The sequence below is a fragment of the Phascolarctos cinereus genome, unplaced genomic scaffold, assembly GCF_003287225.1.
Source record: "Phascolarctos cinereus isolate Bilbo 61053 unplaced genomic scaffold, phaCin_HiC Scaffold_2;HRSCAF=192, whole genome shotgun sequence".
NCBI classification, from domain to species: domain Eukaryota; kingdom Metazoa; phylum Chordata; class Mammalia; order Diprotodontia; family Phascolarctidae; genus Phascolarctos; species Phascolarctos cinereus.
This window is the reverse complement of record NW_027555625.1, coordinates 20985716-20999392: the sequence shown is the minus strand read 5'-3', so window position 1 is coordinate 20999392 and position 13677 is coordinate 20985716. Positions and strand designations below refer to the sequence as shown.

General features: G+C 49.2%; 2 protein-coding genes across 2 annotated transcripts in view; one reads left to right on the top strand and one right to left on the bottom strand.

The window, feature by feature from the left end:
- Positions 1 to 3219: 3219 nt before the first annotated feature.
- LOC110218385 (uncharacterized) lies at positions 3220 to 6867 on the bottom strand. Its single transcript, XM_021001060.2, has 2 exons — positions 6779 to 6867; positions 3220 to 4840 (listed from the first exon to the last, which is right to left on the bottom strand). Exon 2 carries the CDS (start codon positions 4659 to 4661, stop codon positions 4110 to 4112), a length of 552 nt encoding a protein of 183 aa, XP_020856719.2. The 5' UTR covers positions 4662 to 4840; positions 6779 to 6867; the 3' UTR covers positions 3220 to 4109.
- A 117-nt stretch (positions 6868 to 6984) lies between these two features.
- Positions 6985 to 13677, top strand: part of LOC110218364 (uncharacterized) — a 48411-nt gene continuing 41718 nt past the window's right edge. The window contains exons 1-2 of the mRNA XM_078149103.1: positions 6985 to 7212; positions 10326 to 10403. Coding sequence (XP_078005229.1) covers positions 6985 to 7212; positions 10326 to 10403 — 306 coding nt within the window. The remainder of the gene's footprint in view (positions 7213 to 10325; positions 10404 to 13677) is intronic.

Below are 13677 nucleotides of genomic sequence, written 5' to 3'. Positions count from 1 at the left end.
CACTCATCCTTCCTCGCACAGGATACCTTCCGGCGCTCTGTGCCTCAGCAACGGCTCCCTCCTGTGCCTGAAGTGAGCTCCCTCTCCTCCTCCTCCGTTTTGCTTCTTCCTTCCCAGCTCACCTGAAATCTCACTCCTACCACTCCCCCCCCCCACTAGGTGCTGGTGTCTTCCCTTCAGAGATCACCTTCCCTCTACTCTGTCTATATCATTTGTACCAACTGGTTTGCATGTTGTCTCCCTCATTGGACCGGGAATTCATGGAGGGCAGGGGCTCTGTCCTTCTTGGTAAACCTAGCAGAGTGCCAATCAATTCCACGTTGGAATTGACTGTATGGAGACGCTGGCATAGGACCACCCAGGAAGGCAGGTCTTCATCAAAGAAGGTGCTGTGCTCTATGAGCAAAGCAGAATTGCAGTAGCTCAAAAGAAACGGAAGATGCACAAGTTTAGAGAATCCACCCCAAATGTTCACGCGGACACTTTGTGCCCGATCTGTGGTAGAACCTTCGGAGCTCCAATTGGTCTGATCAGCCACAGTCAGACGCCCTGTAACTTGACTCTAACATAGTGATGTCATTTTGGTCCTCTTCAGCAGCTAGGTGGCACAGTGGATAGAGCACTGGCCCTGAAGACAGGAGGACCTGAGTTCAAATCCAGCCTCAGACCAAACACTTGACATTTACTAGCTGTGTGACCCTGGGCAAGTCACTTAACCCCAATTGCCTAAAAATAAAAAATATATAGATAAATAGATAAAAGAACAAAGGACAACAACCAAAGGACCAGCAGGGTACCAGGAGCAGGGTGGACACTTAATAAATGCTCGTTGACTGTCTGACGAAGAACAGAATGTAGATTTCCACACCACCAATGTACAACTGCCCACCTTAACACTAGAGTCTGACCCTAACAAATCTTCCAGCCAATCCAGAAGGATTGCTCCTTTGAAAACTCTTAGAAACAATGCAAACTGAGGGAAAATTCCCTGAGGCGAATTAAGACTTTAGATTAGGAACCTAAAATATATACTCAAATGAGTATTCATAAATCCTTACATCTTGCAATAAAGTCATAAATGGAACAGGATTGGACCTTACTTTTTATTTTTTGATTCAAAATTAAGCAAAATTCAAATTTGGCAGCAACACATTTTTCTAATGTTCTGGGAAACAGTTGGGAAAGCCAGATAAAGCACTATCCTAAAAAAATTCTGGTATATAATGGGGGGAGGGCCTAGGGTGGGGGGAAAGGGTTCAGCTAGAGCAGCTAATAAACCTGCGTGGGTCAGTTTGGGAAGAAAAGGGATGTGGAGAGGGAAGACAGGGAATAAACTATTCCCTTTAAAACCCACCAGTCGCTGTGAGGCAGAGGGGGCCCTGGAAGGCCGATCAGTACTTCTGAGGATTATCGGGCGCTTGTATGGTTTGGCAGGAGGGGAACTGCAATCAAATGTCCTCTTGGGTCATGCGTGGGGAGCTCCATGAAATGCTGGTCCAACAAACCCCTGGAATTTGGAGCCAAGGCGGTCACCTCACGACCCTCTCTGAACAAAAGGGACTAAAGCTTCCTTGGCAATGAAGTGATCATCAGAGCAGCCTAAAAATAAGTAGGCGGGGTGGTGGTCACTGGACAATGCCTAGAAATGAAGTGTGGACTGGACTCCTTCACTCTTTTGGAAGCCCCTCCCCCAAAGCTGCTAGTGCTGCCTCAATTGCATGTGTCTGTATAGATGCATGTATACAAATCTATTAATGTGTACCTATACATACGCATCTCTCTCAATGGAATGTAAGCTTCTTCAGAATGAGAACCGTTCCGCTTTTGGTTTTTTGTCTCACAAGGTTTGGCAGAAAGGAGGCATTTAAATGTTTATTGATTGATTGACTTTACTCTGTTCATTCTCTGTCCTGTACTTAGCCCCGTGTGAGGGGATCTTGGAGAGACTATTAAGAACAGGTTGTCTTCATTCTCCAATTTGCTCTTGATTATAAAAAATATATATATATTTTATCAATTTTAAAAAGCTATAGTCTAATAATACTGATCAAACTTCCTAATATCAGTGGTAAAAATTCAGATAATTAGTATTATTATATAACAATTATATTGTAATAATTAGTTTTTATATTGCCCACTTTCAAACTACACTAATGGAACCATCCAAATCCACCTAATCTGGCCTAAAAAAATAGTTGCTAATTCTATATGGAATAGCAAAAGGCCTATAGTATCAGCAGAGGATAGGAGATGAGTCACAGAGAAAGTAAAGGGGGAGACCCAGATTTTAGGCTGGCAGTTGTGCTCTATTCAATGCATGGGGTGTGTCTGACAGCTATGTGTTGGAGGCAGGATTTGAATCCTGTTCTGCCTGTAAACCCTTCCGTCTGTGTGCTCTACAATCATCCCTCTGTTCTCAGCTCCCACCGATGTGTCATCTCTTTGGTGTGGATGTCCCCTCCACTGATGGAAGGCCAAAGACAAGAATTACCCAGGATGCCTCAGCCAGGATCCCACTCCCCACTGGCTGAGGAAGCAAACGTGGGGGGAAGGGAGATAACCTCTCCAAGGGCCAGCCACAGAAACCATTTCTTCTCCTTAACTTTTGCTCTATCTTCCTCCTCAGAACAATATTTTTAAATACATAAAATACATAGGAACCCAACAGTATTTAAATGCAGTTATCAATTTTTTTTAATCCCAGACCCCAAACTTAGAATTCTTTCTTGCCCTACAGGCATCAGAGTGAAGATAACAAAAGGAAGGGCTTGTGTGGGAAGAGAGGTAGCCATATGTAATGTATAGAGAGCTGGCCTCCAAGCCAGGAAGCCCTGGGTTCAAGTCCTGCTCTGTGATCCTGGCAACGTCCCTTTACTTCTGTGTCCTATATATAGCTTCCAAGACTCTTAAGTTGTCGAGAACCCGTGAAGCTTCCTCATCCAGGGACCTTGCCCTGTGAAATCACAGATCCTAGCCCTATCTATATGCTTAGATAGAATCAAATCCATTCCTCAAATGTGTATTACAAGTATGGGACGGATTGAGAAACAAATTAATTTCAGAAAGGATATCCCAAACATAAATGTAGCCACTTGGGCTAAAATCTACAAGCCTCCAAAATCCAGAGGATGAATTCATTTCACCTTGTCAGACGCTTAGAATGGTGTAATACTCATTAAGAAAGAATAGAAAAACACAAACAAACAAGGAATATTCTGGTTTCGTGGTTTGAAGACCTACAAATTAGGCACTTTATTGTAATGTTTATTCAGGCAACAAACATTTTGTGACATCAGGATTTTGTACTAAGCCACCAGGAGCTCAAAAATTCTTTTGGAATCACAAATATTGATAGCTGAGTGGGGCCCAGTGCCCAAAAGGTACTGTTCCTAAGTTACACGAATGCCTCAAAGCCAGTGTCAGCATGTCAAGCCCCAACTGAAGACAGCCCAGACTGAGACAGGTGTTGCTCACATGTTGGACGGAACCGTTTGTCAACACACCTGGTTTGGCAGCTCACTAAATCATCTTTGAAAGTGTTACTGGCAGGATGACCCCATATGAATTCTTTAACTTCGGCAAATAAACGGTAAAAGGTATATACAAAAGGAAAAAAAGGTACATTTTCCCACATAAGGTAACGAGATTTTGGCAAAGAAAACTTTAAACCAAAGTCCATTACTGGACTGGCAGTATCTTGGATTGTAATTCAAATGCTACTACTGTATTCAGCCGTTACCTCGTTTTTCACGATGGCTGACATTCTGCCGGGCTAACACCAGAATCAGCCCAACGCATCTCCAGCCTGATAAAACAAACTGGCATCACAACTCAAGCCATCTTTGCACTCCAGATACAATAATCATTGCTCAGAATGTGGGATGTTCTTTTTAAGTTTTATCAGCAAGGAAAAAAATTTACCCGCAGAAGAGACTATTTAAAGCTGATTTAACCCCCCCCAAAAAAAAACACCAAAAAACCCAGTAAACAGGGTGACAGGGCACAAAATAGGATGAGAACTAAGTGGCCTCACGGTGACCTGGAGCATGTTAAGATACATAAACGCGACAGCAAGCCCGTCTGGGTGTGTTGCGTCGGGCCGAAGGCAGTCAGGGGAAGCAGGCGTCGGGCATGCAGCAGGCCAGGTGGGCCGCCTTGGAGCAGCTGCGCATGTGCACCGTCAGGCTGCCGCGCTGGGTGAAGGTCTTCTCGCACTGGCTGCACTTGTACGGTCGGTCTCCCGTGTGCACACGGAGGTGCTTGACCAGATTCCCCCGCGTGCTGAACCTCTTCCCACACTGCGTGCACTCATAGGGTTTCTGTCCCGTGTGGATGCGCAGGTGCACCACGAGGCTGCCCTTCTGGCTGAAGCCCGTGCCGCACGCGTCGCACTTGTATGGCTGCTCGCCCGTGTGAACGCGCCGGTGCACCGTCAGGTTGCCTCCGTTGCGGAAGCACTTGCCGCAGTCCAGGCACACGTAAGGCTTCTCCCCCGTGTGCATTCGCTCGTGCACAGTCAGGCTGCCCTTCTGCTTGAACGTCTTCTGACACTCGGCGCACTCGTAGGTCTTGGGGGCGTAGCGCTCCTTAAAGTGCATGCTGAGGCTCATCTGCGCCTGGAAGGTGCTCACGCACAGGTGGCACTGGCAGTGCATCTGCATGACGGCCGCGGCCGAGGCCCCGGCGGCCGGCTCCTTGGAGGGGGCCGGGGCCTGCGGCTCGCGCTGCTCGGGCTCCGTCTCCTCGGCCTCTGCGGTCAGCAAAGGACGGAAGAGTCACCTGGTGGCGCTGCCGGCCGGCCTCACCATGTCCCCCTGCGACCGCCTCCGGACCCAGGGGCCTGAAAGAAGAAAAGGCAGCCGTGAGATCTTTAACTGCAGGAAAGGAAGGGGGCCACATCGTCCAAGTGGCCCTTTGAGCTCCGATTTCCTCTCTGCCCCTCCCCGTAAAACTTGCAGACCTTCTCAAATGCCTGCCGGATAAAGCCTCGGTCCAAGCGTGTACTGCGTGTTTATTACAGGCAGCCGGGTGGCTCGTGGGTCAGCAAGTCCAGCCTGGTCAAGTCACCTTACCGCTGTCTGCCTCAGTTTCCTCATCTGTAAAGTGGGGATAATAATAGCACCTACTTCCCAGGGTTGTTGTGAGGATTAAAGGAGTCAGTATTTGCGAAATGCTTTGTAAATCTTAAAGCACTTCTAGAAATGCTTGCTGTCACATTTGTTGTTGCAGCCACTTTCCCTCCTCTCAGTGCCTCTAGCTTCCAGGCTGGGACTCTCCACTCTATCCAAGCCAATCCGCTCCCGTAAAAACCTCTCTTTGCGTTGTCACAAGCCAGGCATGAAAGCAAAGACCCTAAGACACCAAATCTCCAACAAACTTGGCCCCACTGCTTCAATTTTATGGCAGTCTAATGTGCCTCACCCAATCTGCCTGCATTTAACCAGCTCCACCGACTCCTAGCTGGGCAACACTGGACAACTGCTCTAACCTCCGAGTACCTCAGTTTCTCCCTCTGTACAATGGGAAACCTGACACCCAAACCAGCTTCCTAACAACACAGCTCGTCGAGCTTATTAACATTATTATCCTTATCTTCATCATCACCATCATCAATAAGCATTTATTAACCCTTTCTCAGACCACCAGGCTCTGCACTCAGGGCTGGGTAAATACAAGTAAGGACAAAGACGTGGAGCAGCTGCATGTCCTAAAGTGCTATAGTCATGCTACTGGAAGCTGTTACTCATTCATTTTCTGGGCTATTGTTTTTGTTCTGTAAGTGTGGCTGCAGTGCAGACTGCCTGTGAAAAGTAAACGCAGAATCTGTCACAGACAGGGAAATTTCCCAAATGAGATTCCTCTAGTTCAGTGATTCTGGAGGACACCTCCCTTGTCCTTCTAGCTCTGTAGAGCCCAAGGGCCCATCCAGATTTTCCCCTAGTCCTACAGAGGGACGCTGAAGGGACTGGCTGTCCTCTAGCTCCTAGATGTCCATCCCTGCAACATTATTGTGAGTCTTGAGAGTGAAGAGGGAGGGGGGCAGACGGCCCCTCTGAGAGAGGACTTCTGTCCAGTGCACACGAAGGGCCAGCCCCTGGGGAGGGCCCCGGGTGGCAGAGAAGGTGCTGACCCATGCATGCATGAAGGGCAGGTGCAGGCTGCAGCTTGCTGTAGGCAGGGCTCCCAGCAGCAGCAGCAGCAAGCAGCACCCGCCATGAGGCACCCAGAGGAGGTACAAATAGAGGCAGACAAGGGCAGACCTGGCCTCTCAGGCCTCAGTTTCTGTATTTGTAAACATGTGGGGGCTGGACAAATGTGGATCTCCTTCGGCTCTAAGTCTATCTATCAATCAATCAATTCACCAATGAGCCTACTACAGGCTAAAAGAGACGCAAAACGCCCCCTGCCCTCCAGAAACTTATATCCTAAGGTAATGGATAAACTTGGAATCTAGTAGATCCGAGTTCAAATCCCACCTCAGACACCAGCTGTGAAACCCTGGCCAAGAATCTTGGCCTTTCTGTGCCTCAGTTTCCCCATCTGTAAAATGAGGCATCCTGCCACGTAATCCAACCTAGCCCGTGGAATGACATCACAGGATTCTAGTGGGCGGGAGGTTGCCATGGTGATAACCCTCCCACCTCGAGATATGACGTCACGTAGGGGTCAGTTACTACGTTGACCGCGAGCAAACCTCCCCCACCACCTCCACTTCAGAACCTCCCAACTCGGACCCGAGCTCAGTTCGGACTGGGGGCGAGGGGCGTCCCGGACTCACCTCTAGCACCGAGCAACCTCCGGATCCTGAGACAGGCGGTCTTCTGGTCGCAGGGACTGGGCTGCGCGCGCATCTCCTCCCTTCCACCCTCCCCCTCATCCAAAACTACATTTCCCAGGTTCTCCCGGGCGGCGCCGGCCCGGACCTCCGTCATCGCGAGGCACTCTGTTCCCAACTCTCCGGACCTGCTCACGGGGGTGCGGCCTATGGCCCAACGCACCTTCAGCTCTAGCTCCGTGGCGAAGCGGACTACACTGCCCAGAGTGCCCCGGGGGCGGGGCCGGGGACCGTGCTTGCTGAGCAAGCGCGTTCGGGAGGGCCACCGCGGAGGCCTCTGGGAAAGAGTCTGCAAGTCAGGAGCCGTGGCCTGGGGCGCTTTGGGTCTCTGTCTACATCGCTCTAGTTCCTGGCGTATTCGTTGCTCGGGCCCGGAGGTGAGTCCCGCCCCTCTCTCTCTTCCCTGTGCCCGGCCTTTATGTGGAGGAGGCCCGAGGCCGGGGGGAGCTGAGCCCTGAATGGGATGGAGGCGACCGCTCGCGCTCGTTTTCGACGTCTCCATGGCAACCATCCCAGCTCTCTGGGACGTCACTCCTCAGCCCCGCCGCGGGGGAGAATGCGCATGCGCGGCGCTGGAGCTCACTGGAATGCTCTGAGCTCTGCAAGGCGGCCCCGTCACCCTTTACTGATGGGCAAAGGGAGGCCCCGAGGTGGGGAGGGGGCGTGGGAAGGAACGTGTCGCCCCCGGGTTGTTTTATAGCGCTTAAAGGCTAACAAAGCGCTTCTTGCTCTCTGCCAGCCGTAGGCCCCATTTTACAGAGGAGGAAACTGAGGCTTGCTGAACAGCGCCACGTCCAGTCAGTGAGCATTTATTAAGCACTTAGGATGTGCCGGGGAACAGAAATCACACCCTGCCCTCGAGGGGCAAACAGCCCATAAAGGGCTGGTCAGGGGAAGGTGGCACAGCCCAGAGACAGAAGGATGGAGGTCTGGGGGCCCTCGGGGTCAGAAGAGACCGGGCCTTATTCTTCCAGTTGTCCCTGCCCGGCTCATTAGTCACTCTATCTGTGCTTGGTGAATTGAATTGAAACCCAGCTATCCAAGATCGTGGACTGAAAGGGAACTTGGAAAACCCCTCCTCTTACAGATGGGGAAACTGAGGCCTCATATGGCACAGGCCCAGACCTTGGCTGGCCCTCGGATAGCACGCATGCATTACGTCTCTGCACAAAGGTCAGAGAGGGCCGTCTTGAGCACAGCAGAAAGCCGGGCTCAAGAGAGGTCTGAGAGCATTGGGCAGACCTTAAGGAGAGGAAGAGTCTTGTACGTGGGCATTATCGGGAGCTGCTCTGAAAGGCACTTTAATGGCATCTGGGGCTGCTGGAGAAGGGACCCGACAAGCCCAGGCAGACCTCCTTTGGGCTCTGAGCTGGCTTCCATTCTGGGCATCCCCGTTTAAGAACGTGGAGAAGGTGGAGAGGGTCAGAGGAGGGCATGATGACCAAAGACGATCTGGTTCTCCTGGATTGGAAGCGTGTGAAGGCCCTTCTGTGTTCTGCTCGGCCCACATCAGTACACTAGACAGGATGATGGAGTGCTTCGTGCAGCCCACTGGGCTGGGCCATATGTGCATAGAGGGCAGATGCTGTCATCGACCTGGGAAGGTCAGGAAGGGCATTAAAGGCCAGTCCGAGTGCCCATTGGATTGCAGCAGCCCCGAGGCTGTTTGAGGAGCTGGCACAGTCAGACTTGGGCCACAGCAATGGAAAGCGCAGATGAGGGTCCACACGGACTCCTTCCCTCCCATGTGTCTAGGCACCTGGTGCATCTTGCTCTTTCTGTCTCTCCACATCATCTCTCACGGCCTCTCCTCTCCCTCCTCCCATAGGCACCTCTCCAGGTGCTCGTCACCTCTCAGGGCCTCCTTTCTGCCTCAAAACGGCAAAGAGATTGTCCTCAGCTGCTGATGGAAACATGTGGCTATGGAGCCTCTCAGTTTTCTCCAGGTCCGGGGCTTTGTAACCCGAGTTTAGGAATGTGCTTTTTAAACGTTTTGATGATTGTATGTCCGTGTCTCGGGTTTCTTTTGTCATCTTATTATGGCAAAATGAGTAAAGTCTTAATACTTGAAGTCAGGAAGATCTGAATTCAAATCTAGCCTCAAATAACTACTTAGCTAGCCATGTGACCCTGGCCAAGTCACTTAACCTCAGTTTGCCTCAGTTCCCTCATCTGTAAAATGCGGATAATAACAGCACCTACCTCTCAGGGTTGCTGCGAGGATCAAATGAGATAATATTTGTAAAACGCTAGTTAGGATGATTAAATAATGCAGTTAAAAAACATTATTCTGAGGAAGGCTCCATAAGTTTCAGCAGACCCCAAAGTAATCTATTATCCTATAGATATTAAGAACCCCTGCTCTCAGATAAAAGATCAACCCCTGTTTGGTTTCTAAAGTCCTTCACGACCTAGCCCCTGTCTTTGCAGCCTTATTCTACAGCACTGTGTACAGTCCAGCCAAGCAGGGCTTCTCTTTGTTTCTCAGACATTTCTTGGACTCCCTCATGCCTGGAAGGCCTTGCCTTCGTCCCTGCTCACGGAATCCCTCCCTTCCTCCCAGACTATGTACCACCTTGGATCCAAGCTTTTTCTGTTCCCAACCCCTCCCCCCTAACTGCTAGTGCCTTCCCTCCCCAACCACTTTTATTAGTTAACTACGTTGTCTTTATTTTATAAAATTCTTCCTGCAGTATGCTCATTTTTTTAACAAGTTGTATTGATATTCTTTTTACATCAGCACAGTTACTTCCCCATTGTCTCTCCCTCTTCTCCGTCCTAGAGGGCCATCCTACCTAACAAATAATGCTTTTTAGAAGGCACAGAACTGATCAGTGCATTGAAAAAGGCTGAACGTGTATATGTGCTGCATGCCTGTCCCATCAGGGCCTCCCCTCTCTGCACAGGAGGTGGGGTGGGCACTGGTCTTCTCACATTTCTCTTCTTTGGGGCCATGATATTCCATTGTTTCGGGATTGTCTCTGCTGACTCTGCTCTGCACCAGATCCTGAAAGTCTTTCCTTCCCTTCTGTGTGTTCTTCAGTCCTCGTTTCCTTACAGTTCAGCATCATACATCTGTAGGTATGTGCATACGTGCTGTGTATGTGTATATGCACGCAGTACATGTTGTCTGTGCCCATAGAACGCTAAGCTTGAGCGGAGATTGTTTATTTTTGTCTTTGTATCACCATCACTTACACAGTACCTGGTATACTGTAGGCAATTAATAAGTGCTTAGAGATCATGATGAAATGCCAGCCTCAGGATTTTGTCAGGGCCCACATAGGCATGTGCAGCCTGTGCTGGGCAGAGCCTATTTGCTTAGATCCCTTTCTGTGGTTCCCAAAGCTCTGTCCCCTGGAGCCCAGTGTTACCTAAGCAGAGGGTCCGGGTGCTGCTCTATCATCTAGTCTTCTGGGGGCGGGGGCCCTCTCATTGCCTGGGAAGTCTGAAGCTGCTGCTCTTTCATACCCCCTTTCTTCTCTCCTAGCTGTGCCTTCCTGAGATTTTTGTCTTTCCATCAGAAGAGCTGGATATGGCCACTGTCGGCCTCCCTGCCAAGACCCAGGTAAGTGAGAGTTTCCTCTTTTCCTGAAATGCCATCTCAGTTCCCTGACTTTGGGAGTAACAGCATCTTCTGGTATTTTCTTTATCTTCTCAATAGCTTTTTCCATTGCCAGGGGAAATGTCCTTTCGGCTTGTTCTTTGGGCAGATACCACTGAGCCTTGACTTGAAAGCATTTACTCTTCTCGAGATTCTGCATAGGAACTCTGACCTGGATGGGGCGGTATTAGCCAGAATCCTAATGTTTGGGAAATGGAGTTCTTAGCTAGTGGTCCCATCTTTCTCTTCTGAAACCTCATGTTTCTGGACACTTCTTGCTTATCTGGCTATAGCGTCTCTCTCCACAGAGCTTTAAGCATGTAGATGTCCAGATGCAAGTAGCATAAGGTCATTGATCTTTACCGTAGAAGGAGGCACTTTGCAGATACAAAAATCCTAAGTAGCAAGTGCATCATTATATGCATCTGATGGAAGGGGGTTAGACTAGGCATTAGACGATACTGATGATAGAGCCATATGCCCAGTACATATCCTGGGGCACAGTTTGAGGCCACCGATGCAACCAGTGAGAAAAATCAGGCTCAGATCAGATGTTGAAATAGTAAGAGATAAGGTGAGAGACGTAGGGAGGGTCCAGAAATTGGTGGACTTGAAACACCGGCCTGTGAGCCTTTGGATACCGCTTGGATATAGGCCTTATGTTGGGCCTTCTTCTTGTGGTAACAGACTTGACAAGTTAATAAATTACGCGTCTATGAAAACGTTTTCCCTGTTGCCAGTCCTTTATGAGATAAATAGAAATAGTAATTTTGTAGCATCATTATTATAAGCAGGCATTTTGTTTTACAGAATAGCCAGTCTAAAATTTGAACGTTATCTTAGTCACTTGAAAAGTTCGGCTGGTCTGTTTGCACCAGTTAGGTGATTGTAAAGTAGCGTAGCTCTCTTTGTAAAGCACGTTTTCAAAACTCCAGAGCACCTGTCAGGAGGTAGATACTGCTCTGTCATCTCGATTCATCTTGGTGACAGCCAGCAAGAAGGAAAGTGTCTCTGGAGAATGGAAGACTGGGGGGAGGGGCAGAGGACATAGTCACCGTCTCCACCTATTTCATGCTCTGTCACGAGGCATGGACATTAGACTTATTATGTCTGTTCCCAGAAAGCAGAGCAAGGACCAGAGGAGAGAAGCAACAGGGAGGGAGGTTTCCATGCTCCAGGCAAGCTTTCTGAGAACTAGAACTCTGCAAAAATGCAGTAGATCGCTCTCAGAGGCACTGGAGGGGGGCTTCCTTCAGGGAAGCTGCCTCTTTTCTGTCTTATTTCAGAAGTTTATTTCCTAATGCCTAGCACAGTGGCTGGTGTACTACAGGCGCTTAGTGGTTGCTGGTGATGATGTATTCCTGCATCATCGCCCTTCATTTCAACATATATGTCTGTGACGTGTTTGCATTTTCATGCAGCATAACAGAGTGGACAAAGAGCCCCCAGGTCAGGAAGACTCGAGTTCAAGACTTGCCTCGGAAGCTTCCCGGCTTCTTGTGTCTATGGGCGAGTCACTTCACTAGGTGCCTTTGGCCATTCCCCAGTACTGTCCGTTGCAGAGCAGGGACCTCACCTGAATTAGGAGAGGGAGTTGAGGGTAGGGGAGGGCTTATGCCAATGACGTCACTGGTCCTGATCCTCCCCACCCCCAAATTAGGATTATTGTTCCTTGAAGATTTTTCCCTGGATGTTTCCTAGTGATATATAGGGTGAGTCTTTATCCTCATAAATAAGCTATCTCCCAATTCCCCCTGGAGAAGAGGATAGCTTCTGGCGTGGTTTCTTGTAGAAAGCTAACTATGTTTATGACACATGTTGCTTATTAACGTCCATTGCAAAGGGCTCCTCCCGAGCTTTGGAAGAGCTGTCCCCCCACTGACTGTGCCAGTGGGCAGTGATTGACGAGGAAAGCTTGGGAGTTGGTGGGGGGCAGCCCAAATAATGAGTTCAATTCTGTTTGAAAGGAAGGTGGCACATGGCCATGGAAAGCCCTTCTGGACCCATGGCAGGTGGATTTGTGTGAGTAATGCCCTGTGGCCACGGGAGGGCTGGACATGGGGCTTTGGGGCCTGAGTAAACCGTAGCCCTCTCCTGTTCAGGGGTTTGAGGAAAGGTTTGGTCCATCCTTAAATCAAAAATCAGGAGTCATTTTGCTCAGTGGTATTGATAGATGAATGAATGGATTTGAAACCAAGAGACCTAGGTCCTAGGCCCCCCTCTAGGACCTTTCCTCATCTCTGTCACTAAGAGCAGGGACATGGGAACCCCCAAGGACCCTTCAGCTCCCAAATGAGTTGGTATTATTCAGGAATTGAATTAACTAAACATTTAGCTTGTGGGCAAGGTATATTTACTTCTCAGTCTCAGTTTCCATGAATGATCTTATAAAATGTTCAGGAAGTCGCTTTGCGAATTAAAACTGTTATCTGTGTAAATGTGAACCAGGTGTGCTGCTTGATGCGCATGAATATGGACACCAGCTCTTGACCAGACAACAGACTGAGCATTGAGCATTTCTGACTATAGAACTAGAATCACAGAATCACAGAAAGGGACTGAACCCATTCCCTCATTTTGTAAGTCAGGAAATACAGGGCTCGTGACTTGGGTCCCACATTCCCAAGTAGCCTAGCCTGGGTTCCTTACAGCCAAGAACGGGAAGATGCAGGCAGCCAGCCGGACCCTGGGTCAGAACAGCCAGGGACCAGGCAGCCAGCCGTTAGCTTCTGACAGGCCAGAGTGACAGCTGAGCGTCCCAGGCATGAAGCTCTGGCAAAACCTGGAGCTTTCTATTACTCGAATCCGCACAAGCGAGAGGAAAAATCAGGGCTTTTGTTTGTTTTTTTAAGAAGCGGGAAAATTTGGGCAAATTAAGTAGCGATTTTTGGCAGTTGAAGTTTAATGAAATAGGTACTAGATTTTTTTCCAGGTGTATTATATTCCAAATTGCGCTATCTCGTGTTATAGAAATGTGGCTTTTAGCAGTTGGTCTGCTTATTAATAAAGAGTTTATTCTTATACATAAGCATAGCAGACCTGCTCTTTCTTACTCTGCACTGAGCCTTGCTGGTTGGCCCCGGCCCTCGCTAACCGAGCACCATGGAGAGGCAGCTGGTGGCATTGCACGATGAGGTCTGAGGGAGTTAACACAACAGGCCAGTTATACATTAACAGAGAATCCGCCCCCTCAATGTCCGTGGTGATGCCTGCGCGTCACACCTAGGTAGTGCTTTCT